Source organism: Chlorocebus sabaeus, chromosome 22, assembly GCF_047675955.1.
Source record: "Chlorocebus sabaeus isolate Y175 chromosome 22, mChlSab1.0.hap1, whole genome shotgun sequence".
Lineage (NCBI taxonomy): Eukaryota > Metazoa > Chordata > Mammalia > Primates > Cercopithecidae > Chlorocebus > Chlorocebus sabaeus.
In genome coordinates, this window is record NC_132925.1 from 55,893,562 (window position 1) to 55,911,023 (window position 17,462).

The following is a 17,462-nucleotide window of genomic DNA, read 5'->3' on the forward strand; positions in this document are numbered from 1 at the left end:
ACTTACAGGAGCAAAACAAAAGCAGTGAATCATATGACAGGTCACATAATCCATAGCATAGTATAACTTGTGGCCCTGCATAGCTGTTGGCCTTGTAGCTGCATTGAAAGAAAAACAAGAACTGGCTAAATACAGACATTTATAAAACATAGTTGCACTTAAGAAGCCAGGGAAAGGAGGAGTAACAGTAAAGAACTTTGTCTTTCTCTCTTTTTTTCCCTTCAACCTTGCTCTGGCGGGGGGTTGTCTGGAGCCCATTCCTTTGGCCTTGGCTTCTTGTACAACGTTATCTTATAACTGTCCTTGAAGTGAGCTTGCTAGGCAGAGTTCTTTTCTTTTTAACCCTTGCCTTGCCTGTTACTTTTCTTGGAGTGAATAAATGCATATTTATTTTAAGTTTCTGCCTCAAGTGGATGAGAGGTGAGTGAGGTCAGGGTGTTGATCTTGGCTCCTGGCCTGCGAGGTTGCCTTGGACTGCTCTTGTCCTTTGATGGAAAGTCACTGTGCCCTCAGGGGGGTCTCTAACCATCTCTCTCTTTTTGGATTTCTATAAATTCCTTCCTCTCACCTTTTCAAGTGGTAATGACTCCATTACAACTAGCCAGGTAACCACACTCTCCTGTGTGGTCCCCAACCCTGCCTGTTAGGGATTGTGTAGTCCCTCTGGAAACTAACACACCTCCTGGGATCTGATGGGAGTGGGCTAGCTTTCCTGTTGGGATCTGAGTGGCTGATGGGGATGAGATGGGAAGAATGTTAGGTTAAACCCTAGAGGACATGTGTTAGGAGCTTGTCTGAAGATGGTTTCCTAGTTTCACCTAATTAACTCCATTCTCCCTTTAAGATCCAACTCAGATGTCTGTTTCCCTGGAAAGATTCCCATGAACCCGTGCCACTTTCCATAGCATTTATTGACTGTGTTCTAATTGAATGCTTTTCTATCTCTCTCTTCTGACCTCAGGTATCTGATGAATCTCCGTATCTCTTATACTGCACACAATAAATGCCCATTGAATGAATGAATAAATATATGGATGGAAGGACAGACGGGTGATGCATGTAGATGGATGAATACTTGATCCCATGCCCATTGAGGGTTTGGGTCAGGGGACTGATGTGAGCAGACACATGGAAGCACAGGCAGCCCCTGGCCTCCAGCAGATTCTTCCAACCCAGCTGGAAAGACATCATATGGACATGGGAATTCTCTAACTCTGAAAGGCCCCCTCTGCTGAGGTGTTGACAATGTACATGACCAGAGATCAGGAAGAAAGGAGCTCACTCTGCTCTGGGCAGGGGGAGATCAGGGAAGGCTGCCTGGAGGAGGCGAGGCTGGAGTAGGGCACTGAAGGATGGGAAAAGTTAGATGGATGGAGAGGTGGAGGGAACAAAGGCCTGAGAATCTGATGGGCCAAAGGGAAGACAGGAGACAAGTAAAGCTTGGAGATTTTGTCGAGAAAAGAAGAGAGGAGGCAATTAAGTTGGGAGAAATGACACCAGAAAACCACTGAAAATGCCCCAGTGGGGTTTGTTACTTTAAAAAAAAAAAAAACAACCACAAAGAAAAACAATGAAACAATCATGCTTTCTTTAGTAAGGTGTAAGGAGAAGTGGTGCCAAGAAACAGCATGGATTTCGGAGTCAGGCAGACCTGGGCTTGAATTTCAGCCTTGCTGATTTTTCACTGTGTGACTCTGGACAGGTGAATTTACCTCTCTGAACCATAGTTTCTTTTTCTAGAAAACGGACCTTGTAATATGTACCTCTTAGGGTTGCTGTGAACGAAGGATACCATGGAAGCAACATGCCTGTCATAGTGCTTTGTGTATGGTAAGTACTTTGTTGATGTTATTGTTAATACTATGACTACTATAGCCTTTATGTACATTGTTGTTTTGTTTTGTTTTGTTTTGTTTGGGGGAACGTGGCATTTGAGAGTCCTGGGCATTGTCTGCAGTAGCTGTGGCAGCTGTGATTGTGGGTAATAGAAGGAGAAGTCATGCAGGCACAGGGCTTTTTCTCTTCTCTTTTTTTTGTGGCCTGAAAGAATGAGATAGCAGAATATTAATACTGCTATCTGGAGGCTTGACGCTGGGGCCTGGCGGGGGCTTGTTTTTGCAGCCAGAAATAGTCTGGCCTTTGCCTTTCCAGCGGGCAGGTTGCCAGGCCAACGAGTGTGTAAACCACTTAGCCAAACAAAGCAAAACTATTTTTACCTTGGGGAGCCCAAGAATGCATCACAGAGTCTACACGCCTGCCCCACCCAGCCTGGCGACCCAAGCCAGTCGCCAATGGAGGCTGGTCTCCAGCAAGCAAGTGGGAAGCAAACAGCCCTGCCCCTTGGGGACCAGCTGCCTGGCAAGGAGACCAGGTGTTCCAGAAAGGCCCAGAGTGCCCCTCTTTCTCCTCTAGCCAGAGACTAGGAGACCAGAAACTCTCACTGAGAGAGTTTTTGAAGTGGTCAGGCAAGGAGCAATAAAGGCTTAGTTTTACCTCCTTATTCGATATGAATAACAGCAATCCTACTCATAGCAATGCCTTCCACTCACTGAAATTATGCTAGCCACAGGCACTGCGCTAACTGCTTACATACGTCATTGTCTCTTAGCCTGTAATAAATGTCTCCATGAGGGTCATCCCCAGTTTTCTGATGTAGAAGCTGAGGCTCAGAGAGGTTAAGTGACCTGCCCAGGGTTACCCAGCTGGGATGCAGTTTGACCCCAGGCCCATTCACTACAGAGTGGATGCTCTTCTCACCTCCCTCACTGTCTCCCCACATAGGTGAAGAACAGGGAGGAGCCAGCCTCGGAGTCATCATGGGGAGAACGGTGCCTGTGGTGGTCCTGCCTGTGCAGGGCTATGAAGGTGTGGAGGCCGGGAAGAGATTGGGAGAGCCCCACTGCCTGCTGATACCAGCAGATATGCACACATACTAGAGAGCAAGGGTGGCACCATGCCTGGTTCTCTGATAAGTAAGAGGGAGGCCAGGGTGTCAAAGCCTACAGAACTGAATCCTCCATGAGTTACCATAGTGAAGGCTTTTCTTCCTTTCTCCTTCCCTTCCTTCTGTACTCACCTCTTGATAGGGTGTAGCAGAAAGAGCATAGTCTCGATAGTCAGCCTTTGTTCCCTCCTCTTCTCCACGTACTTGACTCTTTTCATCCTTCAGTGCCCAGTGTCAGCCTTGCCTCCTCCAGGCAGCCTTTCCTGATCTCCCCCTTCCCAGACAGGAGTGGGCTCATCTGACCTCACTGTCTGTGAGCATGGAACACCTCAAGGAGGGCGGCCTGTCAGTGCTAGAGACCTTCCACGTGTCCATGTTGTGCCTTCCTACCTGGGTGGAAAGCTGCTTGAGGGTAGGGGCTGAGTCTTGGGCTTCTTCATGCCACTTTGTATTATTCCTCTGCCTCCAAACCTTCCATGACTTGTACCACCCTTTGGATTGATTATTCATCTACCCACCTATTCAACAAATACTTATCAAGTGCAGTGTTACTGATGTGAAGATGCCTGAGACGCTATCCTGAAGTCTAGAGTTAATCAGGAAAGAGAGCTAAGAAAGGAGGTATTTATAAAACAGGGTGGTGGGCCAGGCACAGTGGCGCATGCCTGTAATCCCAGCACTTTGGGAGGCCGAGGCAGTAGGATCACTTGAGGTCAGGAGTTCCAGACCAGAGGAGTGAAATCCCCTCTCTGCTAAAAATGCAAAAATTAGCCTGGCGTGATGGTACGTGCCTGTATCCCAGCTACTCAGGAGGCTGAGGTAGGAGAATTGCTTGAACCTGGGAGGTGGAGGTTGAAATGAGCTGAGATTGTGCTACTGCACTACAGCCTGGGTGACAGAGTAGGTGAGACTCCATCTCAAACAAACAAACAAACAAACCAAAAAATGAAACAGAGTGGTAAATCCCATGAAGAGGAGGCAGACACATCATGGGAGCCAGAAAAACCCACGTTCAAATCCTGGCTTCCACTTCCCACCTATAGGAGCTTGGTCAAGTCACTTCCTCCCTGTGCCTCAGTTTTCTCATTTATATACTGAGACTAATAACAATTCTCAACTCACAGGGTTGTAGTGAGGACTGAATGAGATGATGTGGCCTCTTCGTCCTTTCCATCCTGTTGGCTCCACATGGGCAGAGGTTGTGTCTTCCTCACTCCCAGTGGTGTCCCCAGCCGAGGGCACATGGTGGGACATGACGACTGTTTGTGGAATGGCTGTTGCTCTGTCCCTGAGACACAGTCAGTGACCGCCTGGTGCTGTCAAGAGGGGCTGAGAGCCCAAGAATTGGAATGATCAACCCATAAGCAGGTTTTGTGCCAGGCTGGGAACACAAAACTGGGCAGAGGTGGCCAGGTGGCAGGCAGCAGCGAGGTTCCAGGAGGTCTCATTTCCTGTATGTGAGAGGAATAAATAGTAAAAAGTGTCCTGGACCAAACCTTTTGTTCCTTTTCCTGCCAGACTTGTTCATGGGAAAATTAGCTGCTTTTAGCAGAACATGGAACAGAGGGAGAGTATATATTGTCAGAGATTTAAGTTTCTCAATTTCAAACCTAAACATGAAGGCTTTTCAGTTGGGTGTGTTCTGTTTGAGATTTGCACAAACCTGGTCTCTCTCTCTCTCTTTGTCTCTCTCTCTTTCTTAAAATCTTATATCCTTGGTTATTGTTGAAGTGGGACACAAATTATCAAAAAGCAGAACAAACCACCCAACAACTAGAAACTTTGTTTTCATAGCAGCACAGGCTTATATTCAGTTAGAATAATAATATTCTTTTGAAATTCGATTTCCCCTATTCCACAGTGGTAGGAGAATAAGAAAAAAAAGTGGAGATATCTGAAAAATTCCCCAGTGTTCTGAACTTAGGATAGAACAGAACGGGTTTTGAAATCCTGGCCTATGTGTTTGCCTCCTGAGTCTTCTACTCTACTTTCAATCATTCTTCTGACAAAAACAGAAGAGCAAGAGGCTGTGTTATCAGTTTGCTGACTGGCTCTGAACAAAGAAATGGTGCTTTCTCTCCACGCTGTCAGCTCATTCATTGACGTCAATCAGAAAATTGATTCGAGGCATGTTTGAGATTCTAACTAGTTTGTGTGCATAATGAATTCCAAGTCAATATTTTCAGAGGGATGAAATAGAGGTTGTGGGGACTAATGGGGGCAGGAATGACCCACTGAGACCTTGGGAAGCCACCTACTGTGATCTTGGGGAGGCCACACCCTGAGATCTGCGGGAGAAGACCACATACTGTGATTTTGGGAAGGCCGCACACTGAGACCTTGGGGAGGACACCCACTGAGACACTGAGGTATTTATATTTTCCCTGGAGCTCCGGTATCTATCTGTAAAGTGGGGTGATATGGTTCTAGTCCTACTAATTTACCCTATGGAAACACATACACATGTGCAGGCATAAGTACAAGGCTATCTTTAAAGCACAACAATGTAACTGCAGTGAAGTAGGAGACAATTTGGGTGTCTACTGAGAGGAGAATGGTTAAATACATCATGATACATTCCTACAATGGGAAACTATAGGAAACTATGAAGTGTTAGAAATGAGGCTGAGATGACGTGGGTGATTCTACAAACATGATGTTGAGTGAAAGAAGCCAGATTCTTTTGTTAAAAATTCATTTGTTGAAACTCTATCCCCCAATGTGATGATATTTGGAGATGGGGTCTTCAGGACATAATTAGGTTTAGATGAGATCGTGAGGGTGGGGTCCCCAGGATGGGATTAGTGCCTTTATAAAAGACAGAAGAGAGCTTGCTCTCTGTCTTTCTCCTCTCCACATGAGAGCCTAGCAAGAAAACAGCCATCTACAAGCTAGGATGAGAGCCCTCACCAGAACCCAACCATGCTGGCACCCTGATTTTGGAATTCCAGCCATCTGAATGGTGAGAAAATGCATTTCTGTCATTTAAGCCACCATTCTGTGGTCATGGCAGCCTGAGTTGACTAATATAAGTGCCTGCTGTTTGAGTCCAAGTGTACCAAGTTCAACAGGCAAAACTGAGCCATGGTGTTACAGGCAGGGGAATGGTTCCCGTTGGGTGCGGTGGGAGGGTCGGGAGGTGGAGAGTGAGTACTGGAAAGTGGCCTGAGGTGGCTTCAGAACTGGTCATGTTCTGTTCCTGATCTGAGTTTTGGTCATACGGGTACATTTACTTTGTCAAAATACATCCAGTTGTGTGCTTAAGATTTGTGCTTTTTAAATGATGTGTGTTATAATTCCGTAAAATGTACACAAAGAAAAATAATCTCGTTCAAAAATTATCAGTAAAAACAAAAGTCTTGTGAACAATATTTTAGTTATTTCTATATTATTAGTATCTAGCCCAGTGCCTGAATTTAAACCAGATTGTGTGCTAAATGTAAAATTTGCTACAGCAACAATAAAATGAACAAGATAAAACTGTGTGGGCTATTGACACAGAAAGATATCTATATTGTATTTTGTGGTTTTTTTTTTAACAAAAAGGTTGAGCAGTATTTATAGCATGATTTCATTTATGCTTTTAAAAAATTCTAAGTGTATGCACACTTATCAGCAGATTTACATGTAAATAGACATATGGACATTGGAGGTGGGGTGACCATTAGTTTTTAGCTATTAATCTTTCAAAACTTTGATTTTTTGAGGATTAGGATATTTCTTTTATAAATATAAAAAATAATGGTGAAGGTAAATAAAAGAGGACAATGAAAGGGAGTTTGAAGCAGATGACGTCTGCGGCCCCTGCCTCTTGCTCTGAGGTCTGTGATTAACATTGACCTGCTTCATGTCCAGCCAGATAGATGACCAGGTTTGAGTTGGACGACACTAAATCTCCATGTGATTCTTAATTTAGATCCAAAAAGGTGTCCATTCTTGCGGCTGTCATTTGGGTTTTTGGTTGTGGATTCTCTTTCTCCAAGTGGATGTGGAACTGGTTCTGGAAGCCAGGTACCATGGCGGAGCCTCAGGCCATTTAGGTGGCGATCCCCAGGACAAAGAGGAGCCCCGTCTCCTCCCCACTCCCAGGGAGATGGCCTGAGGGAAAGGGGGAGTCAGTCACATGCTTATATTCATAAATAATAGCCCTGTGGAGAGTGGCCTGCAGACACAGAGGAGAGAACAGTTGTTTCTGATCAGGCTTCCTAGAGGAGAGGGCATCTGAGATGGTCCTTGGAGCATGAGTAGAAGTTTTCCAGGCACAAAATGGTAGGAGAATGTTTCAAATAGGGGAAACTGTATGCACAAAACTTGGTATAGGTATATCAGGGGAAAACATGTGAAAGCTAAGGCTGGAAAGGCTGTTTGGAGGCAGATTGAAGATTTGGACTTCATCCTAGGGTAATAAGGAGCCATAGAAGATTTGAAGCAGGAGACTTAATCAGATCTAAGTAGGCAGGAAAAGCTTTCCACCCTTCCCCTTTCTTTCCTCTCTCTTATCCTGCCTTCTTGGGAGGGAGACTCTGAGCAGCAGGAATAGAAGACAGTCTGGGTAGACATGATAAGCATTGAGGTTATGCCAAGGAAGGCAGCTGCTATTAGTGACACAAAGGTTTGCTTGCCTTATAGATGTCTTATTGGGAAAAATCCAGAGCTGGTAAAGCCATTTCTATAAATGGTCCATAAGGCTACTCCTGATCACAGAGCACCTGAAACCCTGGGATTGGGGGAGATTGTGGTACGGGTGCAGAGGGAGGGAGATCAGAGACATCCCAAGGAGGTCTCTGTGTGCTTGGATCAAGGACTCAACAGGAAAGGTGGGAGAGTTCTGTCACACTGTGGACACTGTGTGTCATCCTGATCATGTGATCATTTGATTTTCCTTTTGGAGATGGATGGTTGACCTCTATCGTTTCCTGGTCATCACTGTGCATGCAGGACATGCTGTAGAACAGCTCCCACTGGCTGGCAGTGCTAAGCAGGTGTGGAGGGGGGCAGAGACCCCTGAGGCAGTCGCCACGGAGATGGAGGGAGGAGAGATTGGCAGGTGTGTGTATGTGGGAAGATAAGAGACCAGAGTTGAGGATAATTAGGGGTTTCCTGTATGTGTGGCTGGGCATGATGGTGAAGAGGCAGAGGAGGGGAGGAGCTGGCATGGGGGAAAAAGAGAATTAGGCTGGAGCCATGGGAACACGTCCATCCTTGCTGAGAGCTGTCTCTCCAGTTGACATTAGATGGGAGGCCTAACATCAGGGGATGGAGGAAAAAATCATTTCTGCCACTTTTGGCTTCATGGGAGACTCTGTAATGGGGCTATGTCTGATGTTACTTATCGCTCTGGTACCCATCAAGGTCTCTGCAAGGAACCAAAGCTTCTTAATAATGTGTGAAAAAAATACACGATGCCTCATTCTGCTCCTGCTCCCAATTTTCTGTGTGGCCTCAGGAGTCACTTCACCTCTGGGGACCTCAGGGCAACATGCAAAGCATATTTGTCTTGGAAGAAATCCTGGGCTATGGTCTGCTACTCACTGCCATGGGAGCCTGGGCAAGTCCCTTCCTTTCTCTTGACCTTGGTTTCCCCATGTGCACAGAGAAGAAGTAGAACAAGAAGAATTCTGAGGTGCCAACAAGTGCTCACCATCAGCAATGATGGCTTCCTTCACTTGCCTCCCCGCTTGCTGAGATAGCAGAGAGATGCAATGGGCTGGATCCTGAAGCATTTATGACAGAAACACCCTCTGCAAACACAAGGACTGGAAGTTAGTGTTGTCCTGTGGCTTGGGAAGGCTGGTGGTGCCTTGCAAAGCAAATTGAATTTGTGTTTGAAAATTTCAGTGACCAAATAGACTGGCCTTTTAAAATTCCAAATTGGTTTTGTAGATAAATGGATCAGATTAGTAGGAAGGAAGGGAGAAACGGAGGGACTGTGCAATGTGCGTGCAATTGCTGGCAGGCAGCCTTCTGCATTATGAGATTAGCATCTTTGCCTTTTGCTGGAAATAAGCCACTCTGTTCTCCCTGCCTGCCAGGAGCCACGATTTAAAACCTCTCCCATTTTCTAGCCTAGTGAGGACAGCAGCCAGAACCAAAGAAACTTGTTTTAGTTGGTTTAATCTGAAGCCCCCAGGTGCATCTGCACTGACCCACAGAAAAGCCCCATGGGAAATGCCTTTCAGAGTCCAGGCCACGGATGGAGCAGGAGCGATCACCCGTCAGTTTTTCAGCCACGGGATGGAGCTTCCTGTAGTCCCAGCTTCCAGGGAGGCATCCTTCATTAAGTCTTTGAGCTATGTGGTCAAACTGAACTCCTTCCTGCTATTCTTGTAATGCGGCACGCAGACTGGATTCCTGTTTTTGAAGAAGTGAGTGTCTAGAAAGAGGGACAAACTGGTATTTAAAAATTACTAGTGGCCTTTTTTTTTTCTGTCAGTTTCCCCACAGTTGGAACAAAGCATATCTTTGGAGAAAACTGTTTAGAAGTCCAGGACAATGGGAAGATAAAGTCCCTGCCTAATAATAAAAAAAGTATATTTATTAATTTATTCATTCATCACATATTTATAGAACATCTATTATTTTCCAGGCCCTGTTCACAGTGCTAAGTATACAGCAGGGAACTAAACAGAGAAAAATATGCTTTTTGGGTTTTTATCTGGTAGCCTACATCTGGATTATGACAGGTGTTGAACAAAACACATAATAAGTTAGTTAATGTGTTGGATAGAAGTAAGAGCCATGAAGAAAAACAAAAGCAGGAAAGAAAATTTGAGACTGGAGATTTGGTGGTGGCGGCAGGGTGTTCAATTTTAAATAGGGGCCAGGGACAGCCTCCCTGGGAGAGTGACATTTAAGCAAAGGCCCGCAGGTGGTGACGGAACAGGTTGTGTGGAGATCTGGAGGGGAATTCCAGGTCACCAGCACAGCCAGTGCAAAGGTCCTGAGGTGGGAATCTGCTTGGTGTGACCAGCGAACGATGAGGAGGCTGGTGGGGCTGGAGGAAAGGGTTAAAGGGAAGCAGGTAGAGGCCATATTGGTAGGAAGGGTGCAGAGTGTCCCTAGCAGAGCATGGCAAGGACTTGGCTTTCAGTCCAAGTGATTTTGTAGCCAGGGAGGGTGTTGAGCAGAGGAGGGCTGTCTGCTGACTTACAGGTGTAGAGGGATCAGTCTGAGTTCTGAGTTGAGCATGGGCTTTGTCAGGGCCAGGGCAACAGCTAGCAGACGCATGAGGAAGTGACTGCAGCAATCCAGGTGAGGGGGGCTAGGGACTCAGGCATGAGTGGGAGCAAGGAAGCAGACTGGGAGGGGACCCAGGCCGATATGACTTGCTGACATTGAATGGGGGTATGAGGAAAAGGGGGAGTGAAAGCGGGTGGAGATCAGGGGTTCAGCGTTGAACACACACAGAGAGCTTGAGGTGTCTGTTAGACAACTGAGGGGAGATGTCCCGGCCAGATACAGGAGTCGGAAATTCAGAGGAGAGGTCCAGGCAGAGGCAGAAATTGGGAATGGTCAGTGTGTGGACAACCATCACACCTAAGGAGGTCACCAAGGGAGTGAGCACGGATGGACGGGCACACCCTGATATTTAGAGATTTCGGGAGAGGAGCCACCATCCCACCTTGCGCGCCCCTGGAAATTGCTCTGGGAATGAGGAGAAATGCAATTCCTGCCATTCTCATGAACTGCAGGAGCCTTGTGGCCCTGGATGTGGTGAGATGTGGTGAAAGTTCCTGTTGCAGGCAGCGTTCTTGGGAAGAAGACTTTGAGGAGGAGGAACTTTGTATGTGAGAAGTTAGCTGGGGGTCTTTTTGGGATCAAGTCCTGTGAGGAAGCAAAGGCAGCAGGATTTTGCACAGGGAGGAGTTGAGTCGCCCTGTAGTCAGGATGAAGGTCTCGCCCATTGTTGGAGGGTAGGGGCTCAGGAGCAGGCCCAGGGTGAGTAAGGGACGGGCTTGGCCAGGCATTGGAGATGAGGTTCTCATCCTGAGGGGACCTGGGAGGGCAGCCCAGCACTCACTAAAGCACCCAGGGGAAGGCAACCAGGCCATCATTAGACAGTGGGGGCCGGCCAGAGTCTCTTAAGAAAGTTGGAGAGTTGGGTTCCTGGAGCATCAGGATTGGTGGAATCCTGGAGCTGCGATGTATCCAGGGTCAAGGTTAATTTTTGTGTTGTGTTTCATCATTTCCCCAGCTGCGTTTTGGGAGGCTTCCAAGAGGGGCCTCAGCTATGTCAAGGGGATGAAGGAAGGGGTGCTGGGGCCTGTAGGAGGTGACAGAGGGAAGCCCAGGGCAGCAACAGACCAGAGTCACAGAAGACAGTATGGCTTTGATGAGCACTCATTGGAAGCTTCCAGAAAGACTTCGGGATCGGGGGCACCAGCTAAAGTGTGGCTTTGCTGTTGTTGAGAAGACAAAGGTTCAGGCTTGGCTAGGAAAGGGAAAGGTGGAGGGTGACCTTCCTGAAGGCCGCTGGCCTGCAGGCATTGTAGTTTCTCAGCTTTCCTCCATTGCTTTCCGTTCAGCTGATTGGGTAGCCAGACTTACACGGGCCAAGCCACTAAGTAGCCAGGTCAGTAAAAACCATGCCACGCTCCTTCCCCCAGCTTCTTACAATGACACATAACAATGCACAGAATTGTTTGTCATCTACATCAGGGCCTTGGTGCCAACTTACTCTCATCCTCGTTTTGCCACACCAGAGCTGTGTGACCTTAGGTAAGTCACTCAACCTCTCTAAGCCCTTGTTTTCTCATCTATAAGGAGAACCATATCTATCTTACAGAGCTGCTGTGAAGGTTTAAATGAGAAAGCATCTGGGAAAGCATCTCCCTTCCTTTGTGGTATTTGGGGGGCATCAAAAATATCTCAGTCCCTGTTTTCTGTCTGTGCAGTTAGAAGTCCACGACTTGGGCCTGGAGGGATGTACCAGTTTCCCTGGCTCCCAGAGAGAGGAGGGGGCTTGGGCACAGTGTTTTGAGACCTCCTACTTGGACAAGTTTCTTATTTGTGTCAAGCCCATTCTCCGTCACTCCATATTTGATTCCCACCATGGGCACTGCTGGTCTCCATCCACCCAGGCTGCAGATAAGCCAACAACAATGTTATCGTGGCTGCCAGGCCCTTTGGGGCAGAACTCCTTTGTTGGTAGTCTTGGCTCCTGTGGGGGTTCTGGGTGGCTCTAGGTTCAGTTGGGTTGAGAGGGCCTGGGCAGGGCCTGGTTCCTGGTGGATGTGCAGGGAGCATTCACTGGATGAATGAGAGTGAGGGCTCTGTAGATGGTGGGGTGAGACCTTCATCCAGCAGGAGCTGAACAGTAGCCGGCTTCTCTGAGATAAAAAGAAATAACCAGATCAGGCACTGTTCAAGGTTCTGCCCCCTGGGAGTACCTTTCCTCACCACGGTCCTTCAGGGATGATCTGGAAAGAGGCTGCAGTACTGTCGTGTCCACTTTAGGACTTTGAACTCAGTCTACCCTGACTCTGAAGCCATAGACTGTGATGTTCTACTACTGCCCACACCCCACTTCGTTTAATCACCAAGCTTTTGCTTTAATATTCTTCTGAAGGGCTCAGTCCAAAGATAAGAAACTCTTCTCAGAGAAAGTTTCTTTATTCAGCTGAAAATGATCTCCATTCCACACCAGCTCTCCGCATGCCTGCTCATGGATAGGACAGGTGTCCTGAGATTCTGTTCTGCTGTTGCCTTCCCACATGCCCCTTTAAATACTTGAAGACAGTTATTGAGCCTTGCTTCTAGGCTTTTCCCTCACTATCATGTTCAATTGCAGTCCGACCATGTGGTTCCTTGATTCCCTTCTAAAGCTCTGCCGTACCCTAATCCTTCCTGCAACCATGACATATCCCAAGACAGACACCCACCTGTGAGATTACATAGATTTTATTTCCAAGAACAAACAACGTTCTCAGACAGCAATCAATGGATAGAGTCAGCTCCTGGACAGCTGTGCTAATTCCACAAATGTTTCATGAGCACTTAGCACATGCAGTACACAAAGCGTGCAATGATTCATATTCATGGAACCCTGAGGGCCAGTTCAGGAGGAGCTCTCAGAGCCCACTCATTTCCGTCAACAGCAGGGAGGCAGAATGACCGTCAGATGTCAGGCACAGCGTGGGTGCCTCTCTTCCCTGACCCCAACCTCCTTTGATTCTATAATAGTAAGAGGCAGGGACCAGTACTAGCCTCACACCGTCATGGGTCCTAGAGCTAATGCTGCTTGTTCCTGCTGACACCACGGATGTTAGGTGTTGATGGGTACATTATTTGCCCCGAGTCACTCAAGCACACTATTGCAGACTGCACTTCCGTACTGATGCCAAAGCAAGATTAGAAAGGTCTAGCTGTTGATTTGTTCATCTTCCATGCGTTTTAAGAGCTTTTTATTAACTTACTATTATGTGACCTAAGTAATGTTCAGAAAATGACTGTCATTCCTGCTGATCACCACTCCCTGGTTACGAAGACACAGCTCAGGGTTGTCTGCATTTTTACAGCCTCAGATTTCGGGTCCTTGTAGTGCTCAATTCTCTTTAACATTTTGTTCAATTTGACATTTAAAGAATTTTCTGTGGTTGTTCCTTTTAAATGCTGAGGAGGGTTTTAGGTAAGCATATATTGCTGCTTAAAAAGTACTCAAGATATAATGGTGGTATATTGTTTTAGTTAAATTGCAAGTATTCTGTCATTAATTTATCTATCATTTATCATGTTTTGGCTCAAATACATACACATATGCAAACACACGCACAAATAGACACAGAAATGAATGCTAACACACATGTTTAGGGTAAAATATACACACAGAGAAAGGCACACAAATGATAATCCTATTTATCATGGGGACAATTCTATAAGGGCTTAAAATCCTTGCTTCATGTATAAAGGTATCAAAAGACCACATTTCTTCCTCAGGATCATGGTCATCCTTGTGTATACACAGTAATGAAATTTATATGACTCTCAAGTATCAGAAATCCAGTGCTCCTACCAGCCATAAAAACCTAATTGTGAGGACTGAGTCACCTAAAGTGTTTGTGAAATTGTGAATAATGCTGAAGATTGCACTTGCATGCTATCGGCGATGGGCATTCAGTGACGAGGTTAAAGACAGTAGAGAGAACAAAGACACGCTCTTTACGGAGCAGCTGGGAGCCATCTCTGTGTTCAGTGTGGCCATCCCAGACAGGCCAAACTTTAGGACACTGACAAAATAGTCCTGATGCTTCCCTGGTGAAGGCAATCCCAGGTTGTCATTGAGGAATAGCATGGCACATCCCAGGTGCATTGCTGGGATGGGGAAGTCAAGGCATAGGGCAGTTTCATCGCCCTGGCCAGAGAACCCCAGGTTCAGCTGCAGAGGAGTGATTACCAAAAATGCGGTGAAAGGAGTGGGACCCATAGAGCCACAGGGACCAGCTCACAAGTTCTGTGTTTAGACTCATGCAGAGGAGGATGATCTTCCAAGGGCTGAGGTTGAAGGGGTGTCAAACTCCCATGGAAAAGGTTTAGGAAAAGACCTTTTACAAATCCAAAGATGTTTCACAGTGGGCAAGTCTGGTGTGGCGAACAGTAGTGGCCCACATAGCCAGGTTGGGAGTCAGCTCTGCCCATGAGGTGCCGTGTGGCTTTGCAGTGTGGCCTCACAATCCCAGCTTTGTTTCTTCCCCAGGGAGATGAGGCTGGTGCTGCTCAAGACCTCAGAGGCCCTGCCCAGCCTGAGTATCTGTATATAATATCCCCCTTGGGGAGGTACTCTCCTTGTGATTATGACCTTTTTTCTGTATGCCCCGTACAATACTTAGGACTCTGCCTCCTACAGCTGGGCGATGTAGCTCAGTGGTCAGGCACTCTGACTGGAGAGTCAGACTGATGAGGGTGTGAATCTATCATCTTGCTCAGAAAAATTGGCATGATACCAGTGCCCCTCTCAAAGGCATGCAGTGAGGACATGAGTAACTAGTAGCATCCACAAGAGCTTGGCCAGTAGAAGGCTCTTGTGGAAGAGGAGCTCCCAGAACCCGGTGGATTGGGTGCCGAGCAGCTGCTATGATGAATGGTATAGATGTTTCCTTTTGTTGTATTCAAACTGGTAACAATGGGCCTGCTGTTCTGGGAGGGGCCTGAGGGTGGTCCATCAGAGCACATCGGTCCAAGCACACTAGAAGGGCAGACATCTCTTTGGCAGGACGTCTGGACCATGGACAGGGATCTGAGTGAAGATGACAGTAAGTAGAGCCGAAGATGGCATGGAAGACTGTGTGGAGATATTTTAGCCTGCATTTGAGGAGGACCTAATCTGACCTCTAATATGTTGGAAGTTGTGTATCTATAGTTTTTTCTAATAAGCTCTGTAGCTAGCACTGTGTGAACTCTTCCATCTGCCCTAAATGCAGTCCTGGGTCTGCATCTGGGTTGCCGAGAGCACCCCTTTCTTCCTTCTTCTCATATGTAAAACCTACCTGTAGCTTGCAATCTCTTCTTCTGTTATGTGCCTTTGGACAATGGAGAAGGAAGGTGAAAGACGAAATTGAGAACTTTTCTCTCTATCACAGTGACACTGTGCAAACCTTATATTCTTTTTCCTTTTTTTTCTCTAGTTGACAGTATCTCCTGCTCCCAGCCAAATGTAAGTGAGATTTTCAGGATTCTTATTTCAGTCACAATTGGATTCAGTTCTTAGATGTGGTTAACTCTACAGAAAGGTTGGGAAAAATCTTCACTCATGATCTTTCTCTGGCAAACAGCTGGCTCGTTCATTATCGCTTATGAAACATAGCCCAGGTGACCCCATCCTGTCACTACCAGGACAGAAATACAATGGATTCTTAGGGCTATTTAAAACATGAAGAAGGAAGTGATATTTCAGGAAGAAACGTGCTATGTTTTAAAAAAGGAATTTTTTGATTCCGAATTTGAAACAGACAGTGCAGTGGGGGTGGTGTTGGGGGGGCGGGGGGAAGAGCAGGAGACCGAGAAGTGGGAGACCAGGGTTCAAGTCCTGACTCTGCTCTGAATTGGCTGTGTGATCTTGGGCAAATCACTTAATCTCTCTGAGCTGCAATTTTCTCATCTATAAAACGAGATTGGTTTAGGAGGTCTCAATCTAATCTAATCTTTGCCCACGAGGGTGTGGGCAAAGTGTTTTCTGAACATGCTTTGTGGGGAATGTAGAGAGAGGTCTATAGCTTTTGTTTGAATCCAGAGAGACCCATGACACTAACACACCTTCATAGTCACCAGACTTGATGACATCAGAGCTTCTTTGCAGGCATAACACTCTTTCTTGTCTTTAATGTTGGTATCTTAAAGCTTGAAGTTTTAGACCTGAAGTAGAATATGAAATTAACCTACACTAAACTTAGAGAGCTCAATTTAAGTTTTGTTGGAATCTTTTTTCATATTGAAGTGGAAGACTGCCTGGAGATATTTTAGCATGTATTGGAGGAGGACTTAATCTGACCTCTAATATATTGGAAATTGTATATCCATACTCTTATACTAATAAGCTTCAAATAACATTCTAATGCAATCTTTTTTCTTCAAAACACTATTTATTAGCAGTCTTTCCATTTATGATTAGAGTTTCTCATAGTAGCAATGGACTAGGTCAGATATGGACTCAAACCTATGCTCTGCCTCCTAGTTTCTGGGTGACTTTGCTCAAGTCACTTAGCCTCTCTGAACTTCATTTCCCATAATTTTTTTAAAGGGATGGTATCATCTTGCAGGATTGATCAAAGATTCATTGGCTACCAAGTGAGCACCAGCCCAGAGTAGACATGGAGTCAATATTGACTCTAGGAAATGATCAGGTCCCCAGAACTTTAAAAGTAAACTGCTATTAATGGGAAATATTATCTCCTGTGAAGTTGCTGTTTTGACCCCATGCCTTTTGGTAAGCAAGGTGAGAGAAAGGTGAAGTCTTTGGCCCCATTACAAGTCTAGGAAGCCTGAGTCTTTCATAGGGTCATGCTGAGTGCTGGTCTCAGATGTGATGGAACTCAGGTGAGCACCTGGGGTACACTGCAAGGTATGGGAGCATCCAGGGAAGATTTTAGAAAAAGTTAAGTTAATGAAATCAGAAACTAGGTAGATTTTTTTTTACCCCCCAAGTGTCAGAAAGGGAGCCCGCTACAGGCCTTACGTAATTTAAATGTGCCTGTTTAAAGGAGAGTTGATTGCCCATTTTATCCAATCGAGTTAACTTTGCAGGCACTAAAGTGTTGTCCCCTCACTGTTCAGGTCTATAATGTGAGCGACTTCAGAGGGAGGAAACCTTCCTCCAGTGATATGTTTTGGGACCAAAGTGCATGGATAGAAACATTCTGGGATATGGCACCCACGTGCAGGTCTCCTCAAAGAGGCCTTTGATCATCACCCTCAGGTGCTGACTGCCTGTGACAGCATCCCTGACTAGGGCAGCATCTCCCACTTTAGCTGGCACACTTCCAGTGATGGGCTGGTCCAATTTTTATAGCCAAGACTGTCCAAAGTT

The 17,462-nt window shown here is 46.3% G+C and overlaps 1 protein-coding gene across 4 annotated transcripts in view; it reads left to right on the plus strand.

Moving 5' to 3' along the window:
• Positions 1 to 1,331: 1,331 nt before the first annotated feature.
• SSUH2 (ssu-2 homolog) overlaps positions 1,332 to 17,462 on the plus strand; it is a 40,843-nt gene continuing 24,712 nt past the window's right edge. For 2 of the 4 annotated variants that reach the window (XM_073009905.1, XM_073009907.1), the window contains exon 1: positions 15,127 to 15,192. In XM_073009905.1, the coding sequence (XP_072866006.1) occupies positions 15,165 to 15,192 (28 nt within the window). In that variant the 5' untranslated portion in view covers positions 15,127 to 15,164. Of the gene's footprint in view, positions 1,831 to 15,124; positions 15,193 to 17,462 lie in introns of those variants that run through there. The other 2 variants (XM_073009906.1, XM_007985094.3) reach the window with 2 other exon arrangements.